Consider the following 12,815-nt stretch of genomic DNA (forward strand, 5'->3'; position numbering starts at 1 on the left):
AATGTGTTGATTGATCTGGGTTAAAATATAAATTAATCTATTCATTTTGCAATTCTGTATATTGTGAAACAGTGAGAATAGTCATATGACAAGATATTCATTATTGAATGTTTCATCACAAATGGATGAAACCTTGAGCTGTGTGACCAAACTATTCTGAATCAAGTTGTTCAATACTCATGGATCACAGCTGATCCTTTGTCTCTGTAACCAATAATTAGAAATGAAGATGGAATGTGGGGTTATCTGATTCCATATGGATCTGCAACCTGTCAAATATCAGACTTGATATGGAAATATGATATGAGCCATATGACCTTTCAATCAAACATAACTGTATACCTGAAAAGCTATAAGATATAAACAAGTCTAAAACAATCAATACTGCACTCTGACATGTAATGGACAACTCTGCAATAAATCTGCTGCCAAAACTGTACTGATCAACATCCATCAGTAGTTTTGGGGGCTGATTTATTAGACTAGGTCTGTGCGTCCCATGCCAGTGATCGCGCTAGTCTTTGCCAATGTCGCAAATTGCGTTTTTTTTTTCCTTACTGGCAACAAAATATACCAATTTAGCTGTTAAAAACTATATACAGTCTTGGGTTTAGAGTTGAGAAATTCAAAGGCACCATGACAGGAAGCCACAAACTTGGATATAAAATTGCACTGGAATCTATTGTTATATATAAAAAAAACAGTCACATTATCCTGACACCAGGCTGACCAGTCCTAACACTAACCGCGTAATGCTGAGCACCAAGCAAGGAAGCTGTTAGTACCATTTTTGTAAGTTTTTGGTATGACTTGGCCGGGGATCAAACCCAAGACCTTCTGCATCTGAGATGGAGGCTCTAACCACTAGGCCACCGAAGCAGTATAACATGTTGTGGAGTGTACTACACAAACATAAGTTGTCTATATACAAGTGTATTTCAGACTAGTTGTCTTCATTTAATCAAAATGTCCATTTTGTTTTCTCTGTGTAAATCTTAGTCACTGATGACAGGTCATCTCTTACCGCTCCAGTGGCCTAGTGGTTAGAGCGTCCATCTTGGAAGCGGGGGGTTGTGCGTTCGTTCCCTGGCCGAGTCATACCAAAGATTTACAAAAATGGTATTAACAGCTGCCTCGTTTGGCGCTCAGCATTAAGAGGTTAGTGTCAGAACTGGTCAGCCTGGTGTCAGGATAATGTAACTGGGTGGGACATCATGCTACATGTCTGCGGCATGATGCCCCAGTGCTAGACATCACTATAAACTGCCACACTGCAGACATCATAGCGATATGACTGAAAAATTGTTAAAGCTACATTAAAAATCCTAAACACACACACATTCTTTTAAATATGTCACTTGTATGCGAAATTTCAATTTATTTTCAGACACCCCCCTTACTTATCTAAACACCTGCTTATGTCATCAATATTACTTTGGTCCCAAGGATGTTGAGATAAACAGACAGTACTGTATTATGAAAATGACAACATTTCTTGAAAATTGGTGACAAAATATTGAGACTGGCGACTTTTTGGGCGAGAGCTTTATTAAAGCCAGCGCTATCCCAGCAAACTGATATGTAGGCCAACAGAACTTGAAAGCATGTCCATTTGCTTGTGTATGAATCTGAATTTATTAGGAAAAAGACACAGAGTAAGTAACGTGTGACTAAAACATTATAACTTTAATTTGTAGAAAAACGCTGATATGGGCTACCAAGTGTGTGATATATTACTAAACATTTGACTTATAGTTCCGATGTTAATCAACGTATCAATCCGATGTTAATCAATATCGGAACAGGTTACACAGCGCCGAATATGGGCAGTAAGACCTCGACGCCCAAAACATCAATATAAGGGTCGACGTCTTACAATACAGGACTATGAGTCCCCAAACCAACAGCATAGGTTTGGAAGCCGATTTATTGGATTAACATGACCTAAGCTGCGCTAGCTTCTCCTTACATATTTCACTGCATAAAATGTTAATAGTGTAAAGGAAAAAGTATATTCATTAGGTACTAAGATAATTCGAAAATATGTTCTACTTGAAATTAGGGTGAAGCTGGACGACTATACCATAAATCTTCTTTAGCTAGTACCCTTAAAATTATATTAAATATTTTCTTGAAGTTATTAGTATTAAGTATCATTATATTATCCTGTAATAATTACATTTCACACCGATATATGACATAGAAAGTTTCACATTCCTTGCTGGCAACGTCTACTGGTGCACTTCGCTCAGAGCGAGCAGCCATATTGACAATCGGAACATCATTTGACCGTTTCCGTCGAGAAATAATCCTCTGACATCTGATCTGTAGCAGGTGCTCGATGGTGGAGCGGTGCAAAGTGGGTATTGCAAGCATGCGTAAGAAACGACCGATGACAATCCAATTTTTGTTAATATCTAGACTGGTACCATTTCGATCCTTGTTTCGTAAATAGCCGAAGTCGTCCCAATGGCAGACATCCATCTAGACTGCTTTCCTATCACACTTTTATACAGTTTTTCAATAGCCAGGAACCAAATTAGTATTCATATACTGTCGAGGTAGCCTGTGATCCGAATCATTGACATCGATGTTGCAGTCGAATAGCAGGCGACAGAAAAGGCATAGGACCTTCCAAGTGGGAGTTGGCTTGTGAACTTGAGGACTCACTGTACTAATTCAGTTCCCATAGCAAACCTATGCAAACACCATAATATTAAAAATTAAATAACTTAAAATTTCTGATTGCTCGTGATCAAACCTACATTTAATAGTATATGTGAAACATGGATGTCAGCTTCTGTGTAGAGGAGAGGATATGAGCCGCGGCATTTTCTGGACATGCATGTGTTTGAAACATGTGCTTTCAATTCCGCACCAAAGAGTCAGGTGCTAATTTTAGTAATGATTGTTCCAAACTCGGGACTGTTAAAGGACTAAAATTAAAGCAATAAAACAATGTTTCTATTATTATTTTTTTTACTTGCAACTAGGATATTCTCTCAAAAGATTCTTTCTCCTTAAACATAACTTACATTATTAACCAATCCTGGTCAGCCAAATCCATATATACTTTATGTTATAGTTACCAATTTCCAGACTGGTTCCCATTTTTACACATCATTAGTACCGTGTGTCCTGGAGCTGAGCGGCGTTATTATTATGCAAGTCAGATGTGGAATTAGAGACACTTTAATGTTTGTTGCTAAAAACGAATTTGTCACTTGTGCAAACTACTGAACTTACATAGGTCTAAACGTAAATTGACGTAGCGCAAACTCCGAGAAGACAGTTTAAGAGTGATACGAATAACGGCTTTTGGCGGTGTAGCAGACGACATTTCAAGTCGGCTATATTACACTACGGAGTACGTTTCAAAATACATCGATGATTAAGTGATTTATATTTTATTAATCTACCTAAAATTGTTACATTTAAGCGATGACATACCGCCATGTCGGTCAATTCTGCGCGTCGGGTAATTCTGCGCAAAGATACGTCATTTCTGTAAACATTAAATCACGTGCTATTTTGGGTCAAAAATCCATTTTGTATCCAGAAAGAACAATCGTATATTAATTAAGAAAAGTGATATTCATAAAGTGTACAAAAATATCCCACATTTAGACTTGAAATGCACATAAAAATGTCATTTCTAAATGGCAACGTGAAGACCCACTCGATGAACTTCTTGAACCTGTAACCCAGAAAATTCGATTTAATATGCATCTTTTAGAATAATACAAAAAAAAACATATAAAAGATGGAAATGTGTACCTTAAAACAAAACTTTATTTTAATCCAAGTTTCAAATTTTGCAAGAAGTTGTCCCACATGTACAAAATCGTCTGCTACCCAATGTGTCTATTCGCCGCTAGAACATAAATTATCAACACATTCCTCGGCGTATAGTCTGTTTCTAAATTCTGTAGTAAATTTTCCCCATCAACAAGACGTTGTAATCACCATTACATCCTATTCATTGTTGTTTCTCTTCCATGTAATAGCTTATTTTTCATAAAATGTTGAACTTACTAACTTTTCTACAAGATCAGTTTAGTTTGCTTAATACCTCTTGCCATTTATTGGCATTTTTACATTGAATTTTGTAAAACTAGCTATAAACCTGACCTAATTACTCAACTAAACTGCTGACAGAAACAGTCCAAAGTAATATATTTCATTTCTGTAACCCAAATGGATAAACATGACATCTTTTCAAAGCTATGCGCAGAATAGGCCAACATATCGCGAGTCAGGAAAACAGGGGGGTGGTATCCTCTGTGTCCAAAATTAATATTATTTTGAACAGAATATTCTGGTGACCATTGCATCTTTTCAAATGGTAAGCATTGCTGTATTTTAGTTTTGTCAATCGCTCGAAATCCGTATGTGTTTTGCTTCAATATTGGAAACGAAAACCTTAGGTGCGCAGAAATGCCCGACAGCAGTGTAATTGCCGTGTTTGAACTGGGACTATTCGACTTACTAAGGGGTTCATATTTTGCCATGGTCAAATTTTTTTTTTTCTGATTCGGGATTCCCAGCTAATGAAAAGGTCCATTAACTCAACATGTGAAGTGGCCCTGACTTGAACAGCTAATACTTGTTCCAGGGACACAAACTTGAGGCAAAAATGGCTATAAAAATTTTGGACATTTCAGTTGTACTTTCGTTTATTTTAGTTGTTGCATGTGTTTAAATTTTATGTTATTGGATATTTCTTAATCAGTACATGCTGTCACTGAAAAGCCAGTATTGATAATTTTGACATGACATCATCACTGGCACTCAACTAGTCAAACAGCGCTATATGACTCATTCGAGTTGGTGAATGACTTGGTTTTTTAAAAATCCTTTTAGGCCTTTATCTTTGATAGCAAAGAAAATTCTTCTAGCCTGCTTTTTTTTTTTTTGTTTTAAGACTACAGTAAAGATTTATAACCAATAACATGTTGAAATGTATTTCCAAGATTCATTGTCAGAAATTCTATGAGGACGAAATTAGACACTTGTAAGGCAAGATTAATGATAAGACCTGAGTAAACCATGTTTTCCTCTACTGGAAGCACGCATCAAGCCTGCTGTAGAGCGTGTCAAAATTATCAATACATACCTTTTTACCATTATACTTGTGAAGATAAATGTATTATGATTTGTACTTGTTTGAATAATAATAAAAAAGAAAAATTAAAATTTATACAGGAATTATTTACATTTTTCTGTTTATAATGTAATGATGTTACTCGGTTGTACTTGATTGGACAGCTTTTACCTTGTTTTGGATGTTAGTTAAGTCTTTATTTAAAACACAAAAGTATCTGATATTTGTACCAAAAATATGTAAATACATATCATGGATTCTCACAATCCAAATTTAACTCTTATATTTTAAGTTCTGACTGATTTGATCTTTATTATACCTGCTCAATCGAGTAAAATCAAGCACAACATAGTGACGTCATTACATGAATTTTATTTGAAATTGGTTAAAAGTAAATAAATTGTATCAGAATCTCTCAAATCAAAGTGTTTTGCTTATTATTATTATTAAAACAAATACTTATTATAATGTCAGGGTCTACATCAATATATACACCTAAAACATGTAAATAAGTGTGTATTTCAGTGTTACTAGTAACTTGTCTGAGCCCATACATTACTGTAATGAATATGTCAGTGTGATGAGGTATACAGTAGTGTATAACACTGTGGTTATGCAGACACATTTAACCAAAGTCTATTCTATCCTGATTATTGTATGTTCTGCACCTTTTACAAGCTACTACAGTAGAATTCATACAGGTCATGTATCCTTCAGCACTGATTATATCAGTAATGTTTGTAGTTTTTTAGAATTTGATTCTACATACCTTTAAATGGCAGTTATTCACTTGGATCCTCATACATCCATATTCCTTTGGAAGGTCATTATTTACACGCCTAGAGAAGTACATGCAGCAAAATCAGTGTTAAAGTACAGGGACATTTTTGGATGAGATCAAGCTGAAGGTGTGATATAGTACAATCCTGATTGAATGTTGCACACTGTGATGTCACAATGAAAGATATGGATATTTATAAACATATTTGTACTACTCTGTATTGTGATGATAGACTCAACATAATCTTTTCTTCACCCAATTTCGTAAATGGCCACCATTGTAAAAGTCCATAGTGATCAATAATTTTCATCTGGAAGTTTCTTGATGACAGTTAAGGTGCAGATCATTCAGTAGTCAGGAATGAATAGATTTCTGTTAAACAAAATTAGTATTAAATTTCAAAACTACAATTTATATTTAATTTAAGATGACTAAATGTAATTACATGACCTGTTAACTTTTACTGTAAACTGGGTCAAGTAAAGAGGATGTTAGGTTGTATATCATCACAATATAGAATAGCAAAAAATTGTTGGGAAACATTAGTAGCTTTCATGGTGACAATACAGCTTGCAACATTCAGTCTAGTTTGTACTGGATCGCACACCTAGGTTGACCTCATCCAAAAATGTCCATGTACTTGAACATTGAGTTTTGCCATATTTGTTTCTTGTGGTGTGTAAATAATGACCTCCAAAGGAATATAGATGCATGAGTATCCCAATAAAGTGAATAATTGCTATTTAAAGGGATGTGTACTTTGAAAAGAAATAGTATTGAACGCATACATGAACTGTATGAATTTTACTCTAGGCACATTTATTCCAAACAAATGATAATTGTTTTGAAATTGAATACTGAATGAGCAAATATATTGAAACCTGATATATGCTCTACACCTCAAAATGTCATGAAAAAACTTCCAGATGAAAATTATTGATTGCCGTGGACTGTTACAATGGTGGCCAAACTGGGCCAAGAAAAGAGGAAGTCTGGCCTATCATAACAAATACAGGGTAGTACAAATTCGTTTTCAACATGCACTGCTCTCCTTGTGACATTACAACTCAGGACATTCAGTCCAGTTTGTACTGGGTCACAGTTGACCACTTGCAAGAAATGTTCATGTAATTTCACATTTTGCCCTATGTACTTTACAGGGAATGTAAATAATGACTTTTGAAAGGAACATTAATGTATAAGGATCCAAATAAAGTGAATAATTGCCATTTAAAGGTATGTACAATCTAATTCTTTTTTTTATAAAAATCACTTAATTTTGAAATTGTTGGTTCTTGACACGTACAGGACCAGTATAATTTTTAACAGAGTTGTTGAAAAACAACTTTCAGGGGCCATATGAATCAATGCAAATCCTTAAGTCAGTATTTACTTAGATTGTGATGATTTTGTCTCTGATTGAAAAATGCCTTGAACTTACTTTTCATAGCAGCAATTACTTATCCTGCTGCTACTGTGTAGCTAACCTAGTTTTGTGCAGAAAACTAACTCTCCATTCAGAATGACCTTTTGCACACCACTCTATGTCACATGGTTATATGCAGAAGGTAGATGTTATGTGTCATCTTTTTCGCAGGGACCGCTCGGGTGGCCTAGTGGTTCGAGCATCCACCTTGGATGCAGGAGGTTGCAGGTTCAAACTCTGGCCAAGTCATACCAAAGATTTTAAAACAGCTTACTAACAGCTGCCTTGCTAGGTGCTTAGAATTAAGAGGTTAGTGTCAGGGTGGGTCAGCCTGGTGTCAGGATAATGTGACTGGGTGGGACATGATGCTGCTTGTCTTCGGCATGATGCCCCAGTGCTAGACATCACTCTAAACTGCCACACTACAGACATCGTAGCAATATAACTGAAAAATTGTTAAAGCTACATTAAAAATCCAAAATCATACACATCTTTTTCATGGATGCCATTGTATGTAGACGTCTTCCAAAACTGAGACCAGAGAAATTACATCTGTAGCAACTTGCCACAAACAGTGGTATTCTGCAGTTTTTAATTATTCTCGGTGTTACAACTGACTGTTCCATTTTCTAGAAAACTGTATTGTAGCCTTTGTTCCATCTTTTCAGTGGACACATGTTCCTTACATATATACAAATCACTGTGATACAGGTAAGTCCTAGTATTCTAAGGAAAATAACAACAGGTTTCACATGTTGGGACAAACATCTTTGAGGGCCGGTGAAGCTCCTCCTGGATGACAGTCTAGATGTTTGAGAAGTCAATTGACTTCCCCATGTAGGGATATGGCAAACGGGGAGGTAGAGCACTGCAGCAGCGGGTTGTGTCCTCCCATTAGGGAGGTAGAGCACTTCCATAGTGGGTTGCACCCTCCCATTTGGGAGGTTCAGCACCATAGTTTAGGGAGGCAGAGCACCGTGATAGTGGGTTGTGCAATCCCATTAGGGAGGTTGAGCACTTCGAGAGTGGGTTGCACCCAGCCTTGAAGGATGTGGAGCATCACAACTGTATGGGCTCACCCTCTCTTTAGGAAGGTTGAGCACCCCATCAGCAGGTTGGTCCCTCCTGATCATCAGGGAGGTTGAGCACCACATTATATATCGTGCTTCTGGCAGTGTGTTGCCCCCTTCTGTTTGGTAGGCAAAACTCTGCACCCAGGATGCACACAAGTGATAAATCATCTGAAGACAAGGTCTTTCCCATCTATCACTCATCATCCTCTTGGTATGGGGACAGGACAAGGACAGCTTCCCCCTCCCCCCCTTTAACATCCCACCCTGTGCATGATTCATAATCTATACACAGGACTCGGGGCTAGGGACAGGGACCTCATCAGTCTTCCCCTGTTCCCAATTATATCTATGAACCCTTATGGGATGTGGGGCCTTCCACCTCAGGGCTTTTGGTCCATTATGCACCCAGTGGACCTAACCCTCATAGTTAAATTGATGCTGCAGATTGTGTCCCACCATCACCTCATCACCAGGTGGCTTCCATTTTGGAAGGTTTCAGGTGATACATCATCTAGGGTGGAGAGACATTCTCCCCTCTGTAACTCATGATGAACCAGGGACCATGGCTCAGAGTGCTCCTATGCCCCGTCCATCAAGGGACATGGTGATGTCCAGCCACTCTCCAACTCAGAGCGTCCTTGATTATGATGATGACATTGCACTTTCTCCTCACTGACTCCAGGGGTTCCAGACAGAAGCTGTGGCAATGACACATTCTCTCAGGCCCACCCCCTTCATCTCACATGGATGAAGAAGAGGAGGTCTAGTTCTTTGATGATGTAATGAGGTGTACAGTCTGTTACTTCTGGACCTGTGCCCCCAACCATCTGGCACACAGTCCATAAGGATTATTTCAATTTGGGGAAAGATCTCCGGGGTACCAGCTCAACCGGACCCCTTTCTTCTCCACATTCATCCACAATTGAGAAAATATCATGAGGTATTCGCTTGGCCAGTGTAGATCAACATTGTAGAGGATGGTCTGTTCCTCCCTCAACTTTGAGTCCCCCTACTTATTCTTCCAGTTACTGGGTACTTTCCCTGAAGTGGCCTATCAAATCTCCTTCTTTGTATGCCAATGCGTCTAAAGTGGGTATTTCTGTGGGAGCCTGGGTTCACCTTCCCATCAAAGCAATTGATGCCATGGAGCAGGAAACTGGTTCCTTATAACTATAGTTTTGTATGCCACCAAATTCTCTACATCCTTTAGTATGCTGAGAGAGGCCTCTTTGAATCCAGCCGCATTACTACGTGTGCAGGATGCTGTGGCCAGGCATCTTGGCATGTGATTTGTTGCCATGGCATTGTTGGTGGACATCTGCAAATTTTTCAAGCAGGCACAAGCCCAGTCTAGTCCCTAACTCCTGTTAGACTGCTTCCTCATCAGCTCCATGGTGCCCAGGTCACTGCAGATGCTTGAGAAAGTTCTCTGACCCTCCTTCCTTTCCTACCAGCAGGAAAGTTGGAGGAGCAGCCCTAGCAAATTAACCCCTCTCCTGACGCGCATCCCCTTCATGTATCCCAGTAGGTGCTTGCCCAGGCCTCATAGGGGCTTGGCCAAGCATTATGAGACAGTGGGTGAGTCCTCTCCAAATTAAACAAGGGTTAATGTCTCCAGTTTTGGCAATGACTCCCACTATCAAGGACCCCCCAATTTCTTTCCCCAGTCCAGTCTGGTGGAATTGAGGGAAGAGGTGCACGCCCTATTGCAAAAAGGACAGTCGAGAGGTCTAAAAGTAGTTTCCCTCCATTGACTTCTGAATCTACCTGGTCACCTAGAAAAGCTGAGATTCCAAACCTTAATCGATCTCTCCCCACTCATCCTGTTTCTGTTGGAGGAAACCTAAATGGAGGCAACCACCTTAATCCAGATCACTCTTCATCCATTCTATTGGCCATCCCCATTGACTTTCAGGATGCCTATTTGCACATTCCCTTCTTTCCTTCAGACTTCAAATATCTCATTTTTGCCTAGACCAGGAAGTTTTTCAATTCTGGGTTCTGCAATTTGGAATCTCTTCCACACCCAGAGTCTTCACCAGATCATGGGAGTGGTAGCAGCCTACCTCTGAATATAGGAAAAAATCGCTTCCCCATTAATTTGACGACTGGCTGATGAATACATTTTAAGTTCAATCCCTTCTTCAGGATCTGTTTTGCTCTTGGTCCACCTTAACTTGATTGGGTCTCTTAACCAACCTCAAAGTCAGAACTTGTTCAGTCACAAGTCTCTTTATGTGGGGATGAACTTCCTCACAATTAAAACTTGGTCTGGGTTCTACTGGATCAGGTAGATCAAATCCTGGCTCTCATAGAGATGCTACGAGCAAACTGTGTTGTTTGCTTACCTTAATCTTTCCCTACTTGTAACCTTGACTGACATGCGTCTTCTACATTTCCTCCTTTGTACAAGTTGGAAGCCTCAGAAATTCTCTATCAACTCAATTCACCAAGGACTGATTTTTCACCATTTGTTTGGTGGATGAACGGAGACAGATTCCTGATGTGGGTTCCAATGCACACACCTGATCCCCAGTCCTATCTGTTCGCTGATGCATCAGGTTCCAGTGGGTGGGTGGGGCCTGTTGATAGATTGACCCAGCTCTCTTCCTCACCGAAGGGATCTCTGTCGCTACACCGGTGATCCCTCCTCCACAGCAACCCACACATTCTCCACCTTCTTGGCTCAAATCTAGCATTCTCTCTTCCAGAACAAGTTTTTGGGCAGACTTGCCAGATGCATCATTCAGGCCAAAAGAGCTTCTACTTTCAAGGTCTATGATGCCTTGGTAAGAATCTTCTGCATTTGGTGCAGTAGGGACATGTTGATCCTCTCTGTGCCCCTGAACTTCATTGCTGATTTTCTTTTGTTCCTTTTTAAGACCAAAAAGATGTTCAGTATCCACTCTCAAGGGCTTTCGAGCTTCCATCACCTTGATGCTCTTGTCTTGAGTTTTGGGTTCCAGAGACCTAACTCCCGTTTTCTATGCCCTGACAGAATCTTGTTTCTTATGGTCATTAACCAGGCTTTGTGTGAATCACTGAGTGAATCTTTCTTTCAAAACCTTGCATTCAGCTCTGTTCCTACTCACTCTAGCTTCTGCAAGACAAAGAAGTGAGATTCATGCTTTGTCTATTGGCACTGGCTGTCTCAGGTTTCTAGTGGGTTGCACCCTCCCATTAGGTAGGTTGTGCATGACAACAGCATGTTGTACCCATCTCTTAGGGAGGTAAAACATTATGACAGTGGGTTGTGCTCTCCCGCTAGGGAGGTGGTGCACTGTATATATCTCATATTTGTGTTTCTCTCTGGGGCCCATTGTTATGACACAATATGGGACCCAGAGAGACATCGACCTTCTTTAGATGGACCTCTCCCTCTATGGTGAGTACAACTCAATTTCTGTTTTTGATCAGTTTGACTAGAGCATAAGTCTACCCACCTAACTGACAAATTCAGACACACAATAACAGCAGGATAAGTAACTGCTACTATTAAGATATACTTTTTGGGAGGTAAAACTAATTTTAATTATGCAGTACTTACCTGCTGCTATTTCCAAATGCCCTCCTCACACCCTGCTCTGATGTTTTGCATAATTGTCTTCTGTGAAAAGATGACAGATGATATCTACCTTCTGCATGTAACCACATGACATAAAGTGGTGTGCACAATAAGAGAGTTGAGTGCAAAAGATCATTCTGACTTTCTCCCCTTTGTGGGAGGATGTATTCACATCGAATGGACAGTTAGTTTTTGGCACGAAAATAGGATAGCTACACAATTGCGGCAGGTAAGTATTGCAATATTAAAATTAGTTTTCCTCCCCCCAAAAAATAAAATACAAGTGGAGCAAAGTTTGTTATTTTTTTGCTTTTAAATGGTAGGGATTCAAATAATAGGGAGGGTCTGATAATACTATTGGATTGCAGTTGTATATTATTGCTTTTTTACATAATATGTTTTATGCAACTTTACTTCCAATTAGTTTTTATACTGTTTTCAGATTCTCTGTAAATAATTACTTTTGTATTTATTTTTATGATTTAAATTTGGAGATATATGGGCTATGAGTGTCATAAAAGTATGGGTAATATAAGAAATGGGGAGGTAACCCATGTTATTCAATCAACTAGACTTTTATATGTCAGTAATTAAGATTTGTTTGCCTTGAGAGAGCATAAGGGCACACAAAACCAATATAAAAATGGGGATTAAATGAAAATTGTATCATTTAAATCTTATGTCTATTTTCATAATTAGCCAGGGTATTTCTGATTCCCAACAAAATTGAAATGACTTTTTCTGGGGTTGGGTTGCATTCAAGAAGATGAAATGATATATAAATAAATAGGGACATTTTCCCCAACAATCAGAGTGATGGTCAGATATTTGTGAAAATTATTTTGAAGACATAACAAGGAGGTATA

The 12,815-nt window shown here is 38.8% G+C and overlaps 2 protein-coding genes across 4 annotated transcripts in view; one reads left to right on the forward strand and one right to left on the reverse strand.

The window, feature by feature from the left end:
* Window positions 1-2,337, reverse strand: part of LOC149806029 (protein Njmu-R1-like) — a 42,874-nt gene extending 40,537 nt beyond the window's left edge. Inside the window, exon 1 of one of the 3 annotated variants that reach the window (XM_089950878.1) lies at window positions 2,180-2,337. In XM_089950878.1, coding sequence (XP_089807004.1) covers window positions 2,180-2,265 — 86 coding nt within the window. In that variant the 5' untranslated portion in view covers window positions 2,266-2,337. The remainder of the gene's footprint in view (window positions 1-2,179) is intronic. The other 2 variants (XM_089950880.1, XM_089950879.1) reach the window with 2 other exon arrangements.
* A 795-nt stretch (window positions 2,338-3,132) lies between these two features.
* LOC149806030 (meiosis-specific with OB domain-containing protein-like) overlaps window positions 3,133-12,815 on the forward strand; it is a 68,120-nt gene continuing 58,437 nt past the window's right edge. Inside the window, exon 1 of the mRNA XM_089950883.1 lies at window positions 3,133-3,367. The gene's annotated coding sequence lies outside the window, so the exon portion shown is untranslated. The remainder of the gene's footprint in view (window positions 3,368-12,815) is intronic.

This window comes from Sinohyriopsis cumingii, chromosome 2 (assembly GCF_028554795.1).
Source record: "Sinohyriopsis cumingii isolate HCF-2022 chromosome 2, ASM2855479v2, whole genome shotgun sequence".
Taxonomy (NCBI): Eukaryota; Metazoa; Mollusca; class Bivalvia; order Unionida; family Unionidae; genus Sinohyriopsis; species Sinohyriopsis cumingii.